This window comes from Aspergillus pseudonomiae (assembly GCF_009193645.1).
Source record: "Aspergillus pseudonomiae strain CBS 119388 unplaced genomic scaffold BDV37scaffold_1, whole genome shotgun sequence".
Taxonomy (NCBI): Eukaryota; Fungi; Ascomycota; class Eurotiomycetes; order Eurotiales; family Aspergillaceae; genus Aspergillus; species Aspergillus pseudonomiae.
In genome coordinates, this window is record NW_022475993.1 from 18,328 (window position 1) to 33,645 (window position 15,318).

At 49.1% G+C, this 15,318-nt stretch overlaps 5 protein-coding genes across 5 annotated transcripts; 3 read left to right on the top strand and 2 right to left on the bottom strand.

Annotated features, from left to right (window-relative positions):
• Positions 1 to 106: 106 nt before the first annotated feature.
• Positions 107 to 3,883, bottom strand: BDV37DRAFT_235025 (uncharacterized protein). The gene is made up of 5 exons (XM_032080422.1): positions 3,611 to 3,883; positions 3,428 to 3,537; positions 2,635 to 3,351; positions 1,547 to 2,573; positions 107 to 1,489 (listed from the first exon to the last, which is right to left on the bottom strand). The coding sequence occupies exons 1-5, from the start codon at positions 3,652 to 3,654 to the stop codon at positions 412 to 414; spliced, it is 2,976 nt and encodes a 991-aa protein (XP_031947067.1). The 5' UTR covers positions 3,655 to 3,883; the 3' UTR covers positions 107 to 411.
• A 1,899-nt stretch (positions 3,884 to 5,782) lies between these two features.
• On the top strand, positions 5,783 to 7,147 carry nctA (negative cofactor 2 transcription regulator complex subunit BUR6). The gene is made up of 3 exons (XM_032078687.1): positions 5,783 to 5,916; positions 6,099 to 6,629; positions 6,707 to 7,147. The coding sequence occupies exons 2-3, from the start codon at positions 6,101 to 6,103 to the stop codon at positions 6,964 to 6,966; spliced, it is 789 nt and encodes a 262-aa protein (XP_031947068.1). The 5' UTR covers positions 5,783 to 5,916; positions 6,099 to 6,100; the 3' UTR covers positions 6,967 to 7,147.
• Positions 7,148 to 7,922: 775 nt separating this feature from the next.
• BDV37DRAFT_227 (uncharacterized protein) lies at positions 7,923 to 10,902 on the top strand. Its single transcript, XM_032080278.1, has 5 exons — positions 7,923 to 7,951; positions 8,034 to 8,141; positions 8,200 to 8,879; positions 8,934 to 9,155; positions 9,226 to 10,902. Exons 1-5 carry the CDS (start codon positions 7,943 to 7,945, stop codon positions 10,730 to 10,732), a joined length of 2,526 nt encoding a protein of 841 aa, XP_031947069.1. The 5' UTR covers positions 7,923 to 7,942; the 3' UTR covers positions 10,733 to 10,902.
• A 504-nt stretch (positions 10,903 to 11,406) lies between these two features.
• BDV37DRAFT_145 (uncharacterized protein) lies at positions 11,407 to 11,988 on the bottom strand. Its single transcript, XM_032078876.1, has one exon. It carries the CDS (start codon positions 11,782 to 11,784, stop codon positions 11,491 to 11,493), a length of 294 nt encoding a protein of 97 aa, XP_031947070.1. The 5' UTR covers positions 11,785 to 11,988; the 3' UTR covers positions 11,407 to 11,490.
• Positions 11,989 to 13,304: 1,316 nt separating this feature from the next.
• Positions 13,305 to 14,994, top strand: BDV37DRAFT_235040 (porphobilinogen deaminase). The gene is made up of 2 exons (XM_032080423.1): positions 13,305 to 14,096; positions 14,178 to 14,994. The coding sequence occupies exons 1-2, from the start codon at positions 13,832 to 13,834 to the stop codon at positions 14,903 to 14,905; spliced, it is 993 nt and encodes a 330-aa protein (XP_031947071.1). The 5' UTR covers positions 13,305 to 13,831; the 3' UTR covers positions 14,906 to 14,994.
• Positions 14,995 to 15,318: the final 324 nt, after the last annotated feature.

A 15,318-nucleotide genomic window follows, 5' to 3' on the forward strand; every position in this document is an offset into this window, starting at 1 on the left:
GGTTGTATGCCGACGGAAATATATACGTAGGTCGACACAGCGACAATCTACTCAATTACATATTGGATTCATTTGTCTCAACAAGCCCTGACGCAAGATATCTAGATTCATAAATTGCCGTAAGTGGCACTATTTCATCCCATCAGAAATCCCCAGGAGGTATATCTACAAAGAACGACAGCGTAGATACTCGTCAACTCCACCGGAAAGTCAACAAAATAACAGCAACATCCATGAACTAAGTATGCACGCTCTCCTTCATGCAAGAACAACACTCCAAACCCACGAAATATACCTGGAACGCTCTATATGCTCTTTTGTTGTAAGAAAGGGGAAGATATGGGGAGGGAAAAGTGAAAGTCATATGGCTCGAAAGGTAGGTGGGGAGTATGAGGAAGAAATAAAGGGATTTTATGCCCACCGGCTGGCTTCTCGTTCTTTTTCTACTCGTGCCGCGCGAGCGGCATCGCTCTCGTCGTCTTCATACTTGTAAGTGAGGCGTCGACCGCCAGCTGCCGGCCGCTCCTGACGACTGTCGCGCCGACGGCTGGGTTTACCAGCATCGCGGTCTGCATGCATGGCTTCGCGCCGTTGCTGCTCCTTCAACAAACGTTCACGGTTGCGAGCTTCACGCTCTAATGTATGAGGGTCTTTTTCCGGTTCAGAGGTCTTGGCTGATGATGAAGAGGGTTTGTCTCTTGTGCGATCTTTATCACGGATCTCGTCTTCACGGCTTCGTTTTATACGACGAGAATGGTGTCGCGATGAGTAGTCACTGTCAACAGGAGATTCAGTTCGGTCGCGACGAGGCCGTTTTCTGTCACGGTCACGGTCACGGTCACGATGGCGATCGCGGGCTCTGTCTCTATCTCTTTCCCTGTCTCTTTCCCTTTCCCGGTAACGATCGCGATCTCTTTCACGGTCCCGACGTCGAGAGTCTCGATCTCTCTCCCGTTCCTCATCTCGACGACTGGGTCGGTCTTTACCGGATCGGTAGGTCCGGCTGGAGCTCTCCTGAGGCTCGCTCACGATGGGTGTCCTGTTTCGAGAGCCGGGTTCTTTTTCTTCCGTAATTAATGAGACACGATCGGCATCGCGAGAGTCCCCATTGCGACTGGGACTCTGGCTGCGGTGGCGGTGTGAGCGATGCGATCGACGGCCGCTTCTCCTGTCTCTCTCTCTATCCCGCCGATGTAAGGACCGGCGGGAATCAACAGAAGGTGAACGGGTGCGGTGGTCATCTTCCACTTGAGACTGTTCGTCGTATTTGTCTTCACGACGGGGCCTTCTTGGCCGCTCACGTCTGCGCTCGGAGTCTTCTGCGCCGTTTTCGATACTTGCGGAGCGTGGGCGATTATGACGACGACTGGTGGACTGGGACCGCGCACGGGAACGAGACCGGCTTTTCGATCTCGATGCCGACCGAGCTCGCGACTTCGACCTCGAAGTCGACCGTGGGTGGTGGTCTTCCAGAGGTGCTGGGGTTGTGCTGGATACAAGGTTAGACTAGGCCGACAGACCGTCGGTGACGGATTGTGCGACTTACCTCTGGGAAGCGTCCGAAGGTCTCACCGATGAGACCGGGCCTCGTCCTGCTCCTTGGAAATTCCGCTGCCGGAGAACACTAGTATTTGGAAGACCTTCCCGCATTGCCCGGGGAGCAGCTGGTGCGCCTTCGACACCAGGCCCTCTCGGTGCAGGCATGCCGGATCCGGGCATGAAGGGTGGCCCAGTAAAAGGCCCTCCACGGCCTCCGGGAAATGGACCACGCATATAACCTCGGCCAAAGCCTGGCCCCATCGGCATCATGGGTCCATTATGCATTCCTTGGGCGGCATTGGCCTGGTCAAGACTGTCAATAGTTGGTATACCACGCAGCTCCGAGTCCTCGGGACCAGTTGTCTCGTCCATGGTGGGGCCATTTGCAGAACTGGCTTCACCATTGTCGCCCACGTCAGCAGCATTCTCATTCAAAGATGGGTCTTTAGTGCCATCCAAATCACCGCTTAAAGTATTCTCGTCATTAGCATTTGTCGCTTCCGCGGCGTTGGGTTCTCCTGACGGGGTCTCTGCAGATACGCCTTCCTGCGACTGGGATGACATGTCTTGATTGAAGTTAGGGGAATTAAACGCTGGGTAGTTAGCATTAGGAGGGTAATTAGCTTGCATAGGCCCCGTGAAGCCGCCGCGGCCACGACCACCAGGGTAAAATCCGCGACCACGGCCCCGGAAATTGCCCCGGCCATACCCGGGACCATAATAGCCGGTTTGGAAATCTTGGTTAGGGAATTGTTGTTGCTGCATTTGAGGATGAACTCCGTTGGGTTGAGACATATTATATCCGCCAAATCCAGAGGGGGCCCCATACTGTGGACCCATACCATTTGCGAAAGCATTTGGATTGAATTTATCTTGGCCTCCATTCCACATATTGTTTTGTGAGCCGTCCCATCCCCCATACATCCCTTGACCCGCGTCGAAATTCATCCCCGTATTCATGCCATTCATGTTCATCCCGTAACCTCCAAACATACCCTGACTCGCGACCATCGGGTCCATCATGCCGGCCATTCCTATAACCAATCTGTTAGCAACTCCCTGCTGTAGAAGCTATGAACGAGGCGGGACACATACCCATAGGATTGAACATTCCGTTGCCCATGAACTGAGACATCGGATTGAAGTCCCCGTTATTGTTATTCCAACCCATGGGGAACATCCCCGGAGCCATGCCGAATGGCATCCCATTGGGAAGCATTTGCCCCGATCCCGGGCCCTGGGCCATATCCTGTTCGGATTCCTGAGCCAATTTGGCATCGTCTACATCTTCTCCTTCTCCGGAACCGTTCTGCTGCGTCACTTCCGGGTTTTCCGTTCCATCCGTGGGGACAGCTTCGGTCTGTTCGTCCTGTCGAGGCAATAGAGTCAGTTGCGCTCCTTTGTCGCAATTGTGAGGGATGCGAATTACCTCGGCCGGGGGTTGGGATTCCAGGGGAGCTTCATGATTCCCATCAGTTTGCTCGGTGATAGCCTCCGGTGGGTTTCCACTAGCTGGAAGCTCTTCTGATGGAGCTTCGACAGTAGGTACTACATCTGGTAAAACTTCTTCCTGCTTAGTTTCCGGGATTTCGGAAACTGCGGGAGTTTCTTGGTGGGCCGAAATTCTCTGCACAGGGGTCGCATCATTGGTAGTCGCAGGAGTTGCCGACTGGCGCTCTTTCTCACGCTTCTTTTCCTCGGTACGAAGGAAAGCCTTTAAAGTCGTCCTGAGAGCTTTATTTGGTTTGCATAAATCGGAGGAGAGAGGCGTATGTGCGCAGACAGGACAAGTCTCTGGTAGTGACGCTTGGCCTAAAAAAAAGGGAGTATTAGATCGAGTCACGATGTTGGGGAAATGACGAATAGCAAAAGAAATTGCAGCGCGTACAGTTCTCGCAGATAGCCTGATCGCAGCAAGGCAGCCGGAACGCGTTCAGAGCCAGTTTGTTGCAGATAGCGCATCGCAGCTTGAATGGAATTTCATCCTGCGTGAGAGAACTAATTCACCGGAAACACAATGAGCCACCAAGAATCACAATGGCAGAGGACGACCCCCAATGGTATTGCTTACCTCGCAATATCCATCAAGCCCGAAGGCTGATCCGCTGCAGCCATGGGGAAAATCGAGTCAAGACGGAGGTCAAGAGAGCACGAGATAAGCCCGAAGGTTGGATAGCCGGCGCGTATGACAAGTAAAGGCTAGCCCAGGTGGCAAATGCAGATGGCATGGTTCAATTCGCCATCAGTAGGTAATGAAGCGCATCCCCAACGACGTCGCAGGTGAATGGCGAGCGAGTAATGATTGTAGTAAGTCGCAATCTGACTGATTGACCAAATTTGGACTGGACGGGCCGGAGGCTGGTCGGAACGGAACAATGTGCGGACCGAGCGTCCCTCCTGTTTGCTTGTTTGCTCCCCGCCGTATGTAGGGGGACAGTTTTTGGTGGTCATTCAACACAGCGTCCATTCCCCAAGGTTGTCCTTTACCCTGTAAGGGAGATCTATGTATGGACGAGGTACTCCGTACTACGGGTAGTGCTACTAGTATACACATTACGCATATGACCGGTGAAGTCTCAAATTTGGATTATGTATTCGAGTACTGCATATCGTTGACTGTACTCGTCAACTACTACCGGCACCATGACCTCGTTGACCTGTTACATACAATGTAAAATATGCCTCGGATACTTTTTTGAAACGTGCTGTTCTGGTGCAGGTTGTCGATCATCTCATTTGAATGGCTGCACAACCTCCTAGTACTGCCTCACACCGCCCAAGGCTGACAGTTGCCCGTGACCTATCATCAGGGGTTTGCCAACACAAACAAGGCAGGTTTAGTACCGGGTACTTGATACTGGATACTGGCTACATAATTCTATATGGACTCTAGCAACATGTTTTGATATTTCAGCATATCTGAAATAAATCTATATTGACTTTCAACACTATCTGGGGACCAAAGAATCTTAGGAAAGCAGTAATACCGGTTGGCCATCAGATTAGATCAAGTTATTTTCACCGTCACGGATGCGGTATTGCTGTAAACAGCAAGGATGACATTAGCGGCGATACCAGTGCTAGGTTTCTGCCTACCGTGTTCATCCTCTCCCAGCATCTCTGGGCTCATTCTGTCATCATTGACCGGCATGGTAGTTTCCAAAGGATTCCATCAAACATGTACACCTACGCGACCATAGGAAAAAAGCATAACAATAAGGATAACATCAACATAAGAACGAAAGGTATAGAAGGATGTGATCAACAATATCCTGAGACAACAACATTAGAAGGCCCTGTTTGGAATATATTGTCGACAATGACGAGAAGGGAAAGATACACGCCGAAGCAGAAGGTAAACAATGTCTGGCCCGTCAAAGCTGTCTTCAGTTAGTATGTAAAATTCCGAGCCGACAGACGGGATCACGCGCGGTAAGGCTAAACCTGGATTGGGACCCAATCACGGCCTCATCCACAGTGAATTGCTTTACGGTCGTGGTGGCGAGTGGTCAGATGAGAGCCACCAGTTGGGTCATGATGATGACGGTGGTGAGGAAAGAATCGATAATTGCTTTCATATCTTGTAAATATCCTTCACAAGAAGAGGGGGGGATAGAAACAATAAGAATAATAAGAATAATATCTATCGATAATAGAAAGTAGGAGAGATAGAAGGCTGTGACTTGTGACGTTAGTAAGACAATATGGAGAAGTAGCTGCAATAAGAGTCATGACCCATGTCGTCATGAGTTCTCACGGTCATCAGGAAGTGTATCAAGTCATAAAAGGGGAGAGAGTAAAGGAACCATAGGAAATAAGAAAAAAAAAATAAAGAAAAAAAAAAGAAAAACATTCGGTGGTGGAAGAAGAAAAAGAAAAAGCTAAATCCATTCAAGGCTAACCAAATGACGGCTTAGTACATATTTTTAGCGTGCGAGTGGACCAGGAGCGCAGGGTTAAAAAGGGCGACCGCTGCTCTGCGGATGAAAAAAGAACGCCGGGACCCTTCAGATTTTCTGGCCGCTGTGCCCACAGCCCACAGTTTCTTGTGCCCACGCACTTAGCCTTCGTTTTCTCTTCTCGAAGCAAGACAAAAGCTCGGGCCATCCGTGGCGCGATCGATCAAAACAACCCAGTAAAAGAAAAATTACATACCCCTCTATTACACTCTTACCGTTATTATTGATTGTTTACTCCCTCGACAATCTGATCTCAGATCTGAAATACCACAACCAGGGAATTGTCTAGGAGTCCTATTTATACACCTATATTTTAGTACTCCGTTCGATGCCTATACCATTCTCCTAGGACATTCTTTATCAATTTTTTCATGTCCAGTTGGAATCCCTTTGACCACCGGAATTCTTCAATTTCAAGGTACGTGCCCACTAAAAACCACAGTAACTAAACTCACTCAACCCCATATTTATCCACATTAGTGGCTTCCTGTTTCGCGCTCGCGCATCCCCATCACCACTTTTTATTTATTTTTTTAATTATAATTTTTACTAGTATTTTTTTTTTCTGCAGGAATATTAATCGCTAATAACCCACATCAGCTATGACAGATCAGGATAATTCTTACCGACCTCGATCTCCCGATTTTTCCACCCTCCAATCCCCCATCACCCCCTCTATCTCCCAGCCCTTATACTCTTTTGCGAACCCATTGGCTCATCACCGTGCATCCTACGACGCCTCTCCCTATTTCACCCCGCAGTACCACCAACCTGTTCCTCCACCCCCACCCCGTCGAGCCTCTCAACAGTACATCCCTCCTTTCGCAGACCCGATTGTAGATCCCGACATGGCTCGTCGGTCGTCTCGGATCGCGCGCGCTGCCGAGGTCGTGCCCATGCCAGAAACTAAGTACGTCGAACCAACATATGTCGAACCAACATATGTCGAACCATCATATGTGGAACCACCATATGTCGAACCAACACCGGTGCTGCCGGAAGAGCCTCCCCAGCCAAATCCCGCAGCTAGTGTGGAGGTGAAGACAAAATTCCCTGTCGCGCGCATTAAGCGCATTATGCAAGCCGACGAGGATGTTGGTAAGGTCGCGCAAGTGACCCCAATCGCTGTCTGTATGTGATGCGTTCCCTCTTCTATACCTCCGGGTTATTTAGGACGCGATGCTGACGCGTTTTTGGTTTATTTATAGCCAAAGCTCTAGAACTCTTCATGATCTCTCTTGTCACCAAGGCCGCAAAGGAAGCCAAAGACCGGAATTCGAAACGCGTCACCGCATCGCATCTGAAGCAAGCAGTCTCGAAAGACGAGGTATTAGATTTTCTGGCCGACATTATTGCCAAAGTGCCCGATCAACCCGCTGGAAGAAAGCACGACGACGATGGAAGTGATCAAAACGAACAACCGAAACGAAAGCGCGGAGGACGACGACCGAAAGACGACAGCGACTAGCTATAGACAATGGGTGTCGGCGTTACCTCTTTTTTTTCTTCTTTTTTTGTTCGCGCTTCATACTTCCTAACACCATAACCTCTTTTCTTTGCTTAAACGACTTTGATGGGCGATATCTTAGACTGGGATGGAGAGCGGGCGCATACTCTCTCGGCGTTGTGATGGCGGGCATGGTTTGATTTGCATCTCGCGATGTGAATAAGTACCCTTGGGTATTCTTCCTTTTGATTCTAGGCTTTTGATTCAGCACACTTTCGAACAATTCACTCAGTTATGAGTCGATCTCCAGCCCGTGGGCTTGAATGGTGATCGATACCGTATGGCATGTTGTCTATCATAGACCCCTTAGTAGTGGATGTAGATGCCTGAAAACGCTCACCTTCAGCTTTCATCATCAGTAGGTTCTTTAGTGATGGATAACAAGTCTGAACCAGCTAACTCGAAAGCTGCATCCATTACCCTTCCAATAAAGACTGCACCTAACTCGGTTACATCGAGCTGGGTGTATGAGGCATTTTGGGTACTGCGGACAATGAAGATATGGTATACTTCCCCATTGCCAGTTGACACACTGGCAGGATGAATGCAGGTAGTTGTATCCAATAAAGGATAATCTTCATATCACTCTAACGTAATATGATGAAGCATTCACTAGATACATCATATGGATCACGGTCATGTGATCACAGTATAGGCAAAAAATAGTTGCAAAGGTTGGGATTCGAACCTCCAATCTTTCGGTCAGTAAGGCTTCCCGTTCAGTACAAGAATTGCCTGCAAAGCATCCCATCCATTGCCGTAACTGACTCGACCATCTTGTCGTGAAGTGAGGAAACGCCAGGTAGTACTTCGAATTGTTTCATTCAAATGGCATTTGTGTCTTCCCTGTCACCTGTGGATGTCCCCTGTGCGACCATAAACACCACTGTTTAATCATGTATGCGGTTGAATAGTATCATGCTGTTCTCACGCAATCATGGATTTTGTAAGTTGATTCTTGCGTCTGAACTCTAAATTAGCAGTTTTACTTAATGGCCATTGGAATCAATTTAACTAATCTGCGATAGTGGTCTCGTTTAATCGGCGGATCCCGTTCGCTGTCTACCAAGACGTACCAGGCGAGCTCTCCTACCGAGCGATTGGCGGCCTTCAAGCGGACATGTAACACTCTGCAAGTACGCTCTCCTCTCATTGCGCCGCCTGTCGGGCCTCAACTAATTTTGTCCTTTGTAGCAAATCTGGCGCTCCACCAACTCGCCGACCGGAGATCAGTCTGCGACAACCCATGCGCGCAACTGCATTGACCGACTAAATTCCGTCCTCAGCGATGAATCTCGAGGTCCGGCTCCTCATCCGTGTTTAGCATACGCTGCATCTTCTCAGATCTTTGTGACCGTCACCAAACTCGCGCTGTCTTCTTACGACGATGGAATGCTCCGTTCCGCCGCTGTCTTCTTCAATACCCTGATCGATTCGGAGGTGGATGGAGTAGTCGATAACCGGCTTTTTGCGCGGGCGCTGGTGGATCTTGTCCGACGTGCAGACAAACACTCAGAAGATGTGGAAGGAAGGCTTGTTGAGCTGTTGTTTGGCGTCGCCAATAATATTCGTCTGCAACCTGATATTCTCCCAGCGTGGTTTGCTCCGAGGTCCGAAGACCAAGACCGCGAGCAACAGACCAATACTGGAGCTGAGTTCGCGGGTGCGACTCGGAAGGATGACTTCCCACTGTTCTACTTGTTAGTGGAATATGTTCACCATGGGGGCCGTGCGGGTGATTTTGCTCGGACCGGTCTTCTTTACCTGATCGAGACAGCATCTCGCTCAAAGAACCTTGAGAGATGGCTAATTGAGAGCGACCTTGCTACACTAATGGCAACGGGACTGGGTGCGCTGTATAGTCAGTTAGGCAGGTGAGTATCTCGTGAATCCCGGGTACTTCGGGCTATATTGATTGAAGTTGAAAGCCTGTCCTTCGATGAAACCTCCGACGAGAAGATGCCGCACATTGTTGCGCTATCAGATCATGCTAAACAAGAGACTGCTCTTCCCCCTGCACTGGGGGCAACTGTAGACTCTTTCATGTCGTACCTACTATTTTGGCAGGACACCATTGACCATTGCAAATCGGCAGAAGTCAACGGCACATTACTGGACCACTTTCAGGTCTTGTTTCTCGAACAACTTCTGTAAGCGAATTCCAAGCGGACTAGCTAAGTAGGCTAAGTAGTTGCTGATATGATCCTTCTGTGTAAACAGATACCCATCACTGCTCGAGTCCTCGGATGTTGAAGGTGGTTCTACCGCTGCCGTGCTTACCTACTTGTATCGCATTCTCGAGTCGATCAACCAGGATGATCTGGTTCATCGGATTCTTCACTTCTTACTAGCCTCACCTTCCGACATGGAAACTTCACCCACTTTGAAAGTGAACATGTCAGTAAGCCGGCGCAAGTCCCTGGACGTTCTAGCAGCTTTCTCGGAGGAAGCTGCGAAACCGTCACCTTCACTGTTTAACCTGAGAGACCTTGCCCTCCTAGGGCTGCAATCTTCCAATCGGCAAACTGTTTTGGCAACGCTACGGCTGATGGCGGTCATCCTCCAACGACATCATACTTTTGCCCGATCATTGATTCGGACGGTTCCTGGGCAATATGCTGGGCAACGAACCGTGGGGCAATTGAATGCAGAACTGGAGCAGCTTACAGGAATGGCCACGTCAATTGTGGATGACCCCACGCTGAATGACTCCTTTGATGACTACCTCAAGGATGCTTCATATATTTTAGAATCACATTTGTATATCCCACCGGCTGAAACTGGCCTGGAAGATGACTGCCCACTGGAGATTCGCCAAGAGGACCCTATTGTCCAGGAATTACTAAACTGTGTGGAGACATTTTTTACTAATAGCGTCATCGTCAACCTAGCATTAACAGAGGTTCTCATGAGTATCGCATCATCACACCTTATATCCCTTGACAGTTGGCTCCTTGTGGACCCATCTAAATACATATACGATGGTCCGACTACAGCTCAGGATGGACCTATAGAAATCCTAGATCAAATAAAGCTGGCCTATCAAGAACCCTCATTGTCGAGCTCCGAGACACCAACGCTCACGTCCGCACTGCAAAAGCTTGTGCAGCAAATCCAGCAATGGCGGAAGGATGTGCCAGATTTTGACATTCTAGTTGCGGCTCGGCGGGACCTACTCCATCAGGATGATCCTACGAAAGACATTGGCCGCCTTCAGCAACCATTTGAAGCAGCAACGCGTCTCCCTTCTGAACGACGACCACTGAAGATGCCCATGGACTCTGACATTGGGTCACCCCGAGGGAGGTCCTCCCTTGCACAGGAGACCCCGGGCACGCCATCTTCCCGACAAGCTGCCGTGGGCTCACCGCTTCGTGGATCCTCAGTTCGCTCTCCCGGTTCTCGGGGGTCCTCCTCACCTCGTACGACCGCAGCGGAGGAGCTTCGAAAGCGACTGGCGAAGCCATTCCAAGTGGACCATCCGCACAAAGCAACGGTGACTGGTGAAGAACCCGAGCCGACGGCAGATGCCGTGGCAGAAGGAGAGGCTGAGAGTGCGATTGCTGATGAGGAGCCGCGGTCAGCGACACTGGGGCATGTCTTAACCAACGTGGTCATACTGTACGAATTCCTCCTAGAGGTGTCTGCCACGGTGCAGGCGCGGAGCACTCTATTTGGAGAAGCGGGATACCCCGGGGTAGGCTGGAGTAGCCCGCTGGATGAATAGTTGTTATGATTTGTTGAATTTGTTTAATATTATTAACTATCCAACTACCCCATGGCATAGGCAGGTCCCTACAACCGGATGTATGTATGAGTCTAGACATTGTACATTTACATGAATTTTCAAGGCTGTTCGTGCTGGAACCATCTTCAGATATCACTTCAAAAGCTTCATTGGACTATATTCTTTGCTATTCCGTCGTGTTAGTAGCTGTACTGCCACTGAGACGCATTCTATTCACCACACTTCCAATTTTGCAGTACTTTCTCATAAACATAAGGGGAATCTCCCACCACCAACATCAGCATTCAGTGTAGGATATTGAGAGGCTAAACAAAGAATAATGGCTGCCATTCACTGTCTTTGTCCATCTTCAAATCAGCTGTACAGCTTATATAAAAGCTTTATCAGAGCCTTCCACTTCGCCCGGGATATATATATTAGTAATTCCTGTCTTACCCTCGAACGACCTCCTGTCAGTTTCTACCTGGCATCTTTACTCCTATCTACAGTCCTCACAATGCTGATACTATATATCGTGGCGCTTTTACTTTTCATTTGCTCCAATATACCTCCTCTTAGCTTGCCTTGACTACTCGTCGTCGCTCACATCTCACCCCGCCTTGCTCTTATTGTCCTCCGCATCAGTTTCGCTGTTCTAGCGGACCTCGTGGTCATTTCTCACGGCATCACCGCGTTGCTTTACCTATATATTCTCCGCATGCTTACTCGAACCCTTATAACTGCAGATTTGTCCATCATCAGACATGCAGTCTTTTTGGTTGGTCAGCAACGGCCATGGGCATTTTCCGAGAGTCCAATCCTTGTATGAATGGCAGGGTGATCTGGAAGGGACATGTCATATGTCCACACATTATTCCTGCAAGAACACCATAAGTTGGACCAACAAGAACAGAGAGACGAAAGAGAAAGACAGGAGAAACAGAAAGAGAGAAGAAACAGAAACAGAGACGAAGAAAGACGACTTCTTCTGAGCATGAGCCACTGTGACAACAAGTATCCAAGCAATACCCAAAGCTGATGTAAATGGTCATATACAACTGTTCATGTTCGTCCCTCTGCTTGGCACACCGCACAGTGGATCCTCGTGGCGGTGACACGAAGCACAAGTGCGACAGGTAGCAATTGAGAAGGTAGGTTCTCTTCTATCCAGTTTAGAATCAACACAAGGGAGAGAGAGAGATAGAGAGTTGGAACAGCCGCAAAACTTGAGAGCCCCTAAGCTGTACAAAAAGTCATCGACCACTCTGAGCAGAGGAATGTCTCCGATACCACTCCAGTTTGCTATTAGGCAGCTTGATGGCAAACTACGGCTTGCACAAATGTTCACTATGACCTGCCTCTTGGGGATTTCCTTGCCACATTGGCCACTGGGGATATGTGGACAGAGTTCTATTTACACGTTGCTATGGTGACATCATGACAATGGACCTGAGATTAAATGATTCATCAGCTGAATTACATTGAAGAAAGAATTAGTATCATTTCATGGACCTGTGTCAAGAAGATAAACGTCATTCCATACCCGGTTCATCTCAGCTTATGTATAGACTTAAATGAACTGTCCGGACGGCTGCTATTCCCGAGATCATCGTGATGTACATTTCTCAAACTTTCTTCAGCTTATTCACTCCTACATATGAGAGTTGCGCGACGTATCGACGTTCCCATTGCTCCGAAGGACGTCTTATACAATCGACGAGGGGAACAACTACCTAAAACAGTTTACCATGAATGATGGTGCCTTTTAAATGCAGCCGGCGCAGTACAGGGCATTGTCCCAGCTCTTATCAAGTTCTGGGTCAGAATGGGTGACTCGCCGTAACGCCAGAACAGCTTAGGGATGTTCCACCAACTGTTATTCTTAGCATAGAAACAGGCAAGCTCTGACTTTAATAGGAATATTAGGAAAGCTAATTGTTTTAATGATACTGGGTTTTGATGTATAAGAAGTATACCATCTAAAATAACCGAGTCATATCATGGCGCCTTGAAACGGCATTTCGATGTATGTGAAGTGAAGTTGGATCAATGCTGCAGGGAGCTGAGGTCCCGAGGACAGAGACGAATACTGGATCCATCAGGGTATGGGTTTGAACCTAATGGGGCAGGAGGAAAATTCGAAGGCCGCAAAATGAACATGGAGGTTGTGACGGGTAGAATCATGGAATTCACCAGCATCACGTTTCCCCGGACTGGTGATAGGAAACTTATGACTACTGATGTCTGCGTATAACAATGTCGGTGACGGGACGATTGCTTCGAAATTTGGCCTGAAGCATGAACGATCGTGAAATTTTCGTGATTGGAGATGATGAAACAACCGACGTGACTTTTATTTTCGCCGCTCGTTATCTGCCTCTCCTCCACAAGTTCATCTATGTGTCTCTAGGAGGTGAGTTGTGACCTTCAAGTTGCTATGGTCGGGGCAATAATTGAGCTGTCTAGCCACCTGAGGCTTTTCATGGATACTTTAAACTAATCTGTCATAACCAAATTGAGTCTCTAGCTTGATTTGTAACCAGGAATAGCTCCGCCGAGAAGTAAAACTATTGTGGGACAAAGATAGTTACAATTTTGTTCGCTGTCCAGATATCTCTATCGAAACCTTTACGTTTAAACAGGATGATTTACCCAGCGATAAACAATGGAGAAATCCTTCTGACCTTGAAGCTTGTAGCATCTGTCTCCTAGAGATCTTATCGAAAGTTGGAAGGTATAAATAGGTTACAGTCCTGATGCAACCCCTAACTCCACTCTCCCTGATGGCGGTGGTTTCCGCCCCTTCGCCTAAATGATTAGAAAACATTAAGTGAGATGCGAATCTCGCCAAAGGCCCACCGACTAAATACTCCCGCCACTCATCATCCTCATCATTCCTATTACACAGTACCAGCGGCAATTCTCCGTTGGAACGCGGCGGCATAATGACCCACTTCGGATGTTTGCGAGAGCTTGACTACTCCGGAGTGGTGTCAAGGTCCACAGTCTTGGTTACGGACTCGGTAGAAACCCCTCCTTCTCTTTCTCTCCTGCTTGTCCTTCCTCCTACCCTTCCATCTATCAGCCGGTAAATATAAAATGGAAGCATCCCCGACACCTCATCCGCTACTCCGGATCGGTACGCGACGATCCAACCTGGCCATGGTCCAGGCGGAGGGCATCCGTGATTGCCTGCAAAAGATTGCCCCGGATCGATCGTATGAAATTCAAGCCCTCCGCACGCAGGGTGATCGAGATCAGTTGACGGCGCTGTATAACTTTGGCGCCAAGAATCTCTGGACTACCGAGCTGGAGGAAAAGCTCAAATCCGGTGAACTAGATGTCATTGTGCACTGCCTGAAAGGTGATTAACAAAATATCATGTTCCCTCCTTCGCCATGATGCCCAATCTGCAAACCAAAGGCCAACTGTTGACCGGGGTTAGACATGCCGACGAGCCTTCCCGACTTCTGTGAGCTCGCAGCTATTCCGCCCCGTGATGATCCTCGGGACGCCTTGATTGTGAAGGCCGGCCTGCCTTACACGAACTTGCAGAGCCTCCCCGAGGGCGCTGTGGTAGGCACTTCATCCGTCCGGCGCTCAGCACAGCTTCGCCGTCTCTATCCCCATCTCCGCTTTGCCAATCTCCGCGGCAATGTCGAGACTCGTCTCGCTAAGGTGGACGACCCGGATAGTGAGTACACCTGTATGGTGATGTCTGCCGCGGGCCTTCACCGGGTAGGCCTCGATTATCGGATCAACCAATACCTCGGCTCTAAGGATGGGGGCATTCTCCATGCCGTCGGACAAGGCGCTCTAGGTTTGGAAATTCGCAAGGGAGACCGTAAGATGCAGGAATTGCTGGGCCAACTAGCTGACCAAAATTCCACTCTTGCTTGCCTCGCCGAGAGGTCTCTTATGAAAACCCTTGAAGGTGGATGTAGTGTCCCCATTGGCGTGGAAACAAAGTGGGTGTCTTCGGAAGACTTGAGCATGCACGCTATAGTTGTTAGCTTGGACGGTACTGAGAGTGTCGAGGACACCATTGTCTTGAAAGTCCAAACTGCGGATGAAGCAACGGCGCTCGGAAAAGAACTCGCGTCACGAATGGTCAATGCTGGTGCAGGGGAGATTTTACACAGCATCAATGCCAACAGGCCTCCCAAGGACTGATTATGGGTTACGTTTCAGAGCTCTCTTGCTGGTGCTTTTCGTACTCTACGGAGGGGGAAAGGAAACGGGATTTCTGTAGTTCTTTCTGGTCTATGATTCGTCTACACACGAAGAAAAGAATGTGAACTAAAGCTGCATATACACCTGTACATCGACAACAATGCTTCGCCAATTGTTGAAAATTACTTTTCGATGAGCCTCCAACACGCAGATGAACTCCGCGTGTTAGATCATACTTAGCCGGTGCGCCACAGCAGTCGTCGACTCGTCGTCCTTTCCATGACGCCTTATCCAGAGCCTCTTGCACCATCCCATCTCTGAGATTCGGCAACTGTGGCCACAACTACGTATATAAATATCGCCATGAGGATCATCCTTTTCATGAAGATTGAGCCAAAGATGGAGTACTAGTA

Excerpts from the sequence above, each read along its gene's own strand:
- BDV37DRAFT_227 (XM_032080278.1), top strand. Across the intron at positions 8,142-8,199 it reads GGACATGTAACACTCTGCAA|CAAATCTGGCGCTCCACCAA; the intron begins GTACGCTCTCCT and ends TGTCCTTTGTAG. Across the intron at positions 9,156-9,225 it reads TTGTTTCTCGAACAACTTCT|ATACCCATCACTGCTCGAGT; the intron begins GTAAGCGAATTC and ends CTGTGTAAACAG.
- nctA (XM_032078687.1), top strand. The coding sequence starts at position 6,101 with ATGACAGATCAGGATAATTCTTACCGACCTCGATCTCCCGATTTTTCC. Across the intron at positions 6,630-6,706 it reads AGTGACCCCAATCGCTGTCT|CCAAAGCTCTAGAACTCTTC; the intron begins GTATGTGATGCG and ends GTTTATTTATAG.
- BDV37DRAFT_235025 (XM_032080422.1), bottom strand. The coding sequence starts at position 3,654 with ATGGCTGCAGCGGATCAGCCTTCGGGCTTGATGGATATTGCGAG. Across the intron at positions 3,538-3,610 it reads GGCTTGATGGATATTGCGAG|TTCTCTCACGCAGGATGAAA; the intron begins GTAAGCAATACC and ends CCGGTGAATTAG. Across the intron at positions 1,490-1,546 it reads CCTTCGGACGCTTCCCAGAG|CACAACCCCAGCACCTCTGG; the intron begins GTAAGTCGCACA and ends CCTTGTATCCAG.
- BDV37DRAFT_235040 (XM_032080423.1), top strand. The coding sequence starts at position 13,832 with ATGGAAGCATCCCCGACACCTCATCCGCTACTCCGGATCGGTACGCGA. Across the intron at positions 14,097-14,177 it reads CATTGTGCACTGCCTGAAAG|ACATGCCGACGAGCCTTCCC; the intron begins GTGATTAACAAA and ends GACCGGGGTTAG.
- BDV37DRAFT_145 (XM_032078876.1), bottom strand. The coding sequence starts at position 11,784 with ATGACCATTTACATCAGCTTTGGGTATTGCTTGGATACTTGTTGTCAC.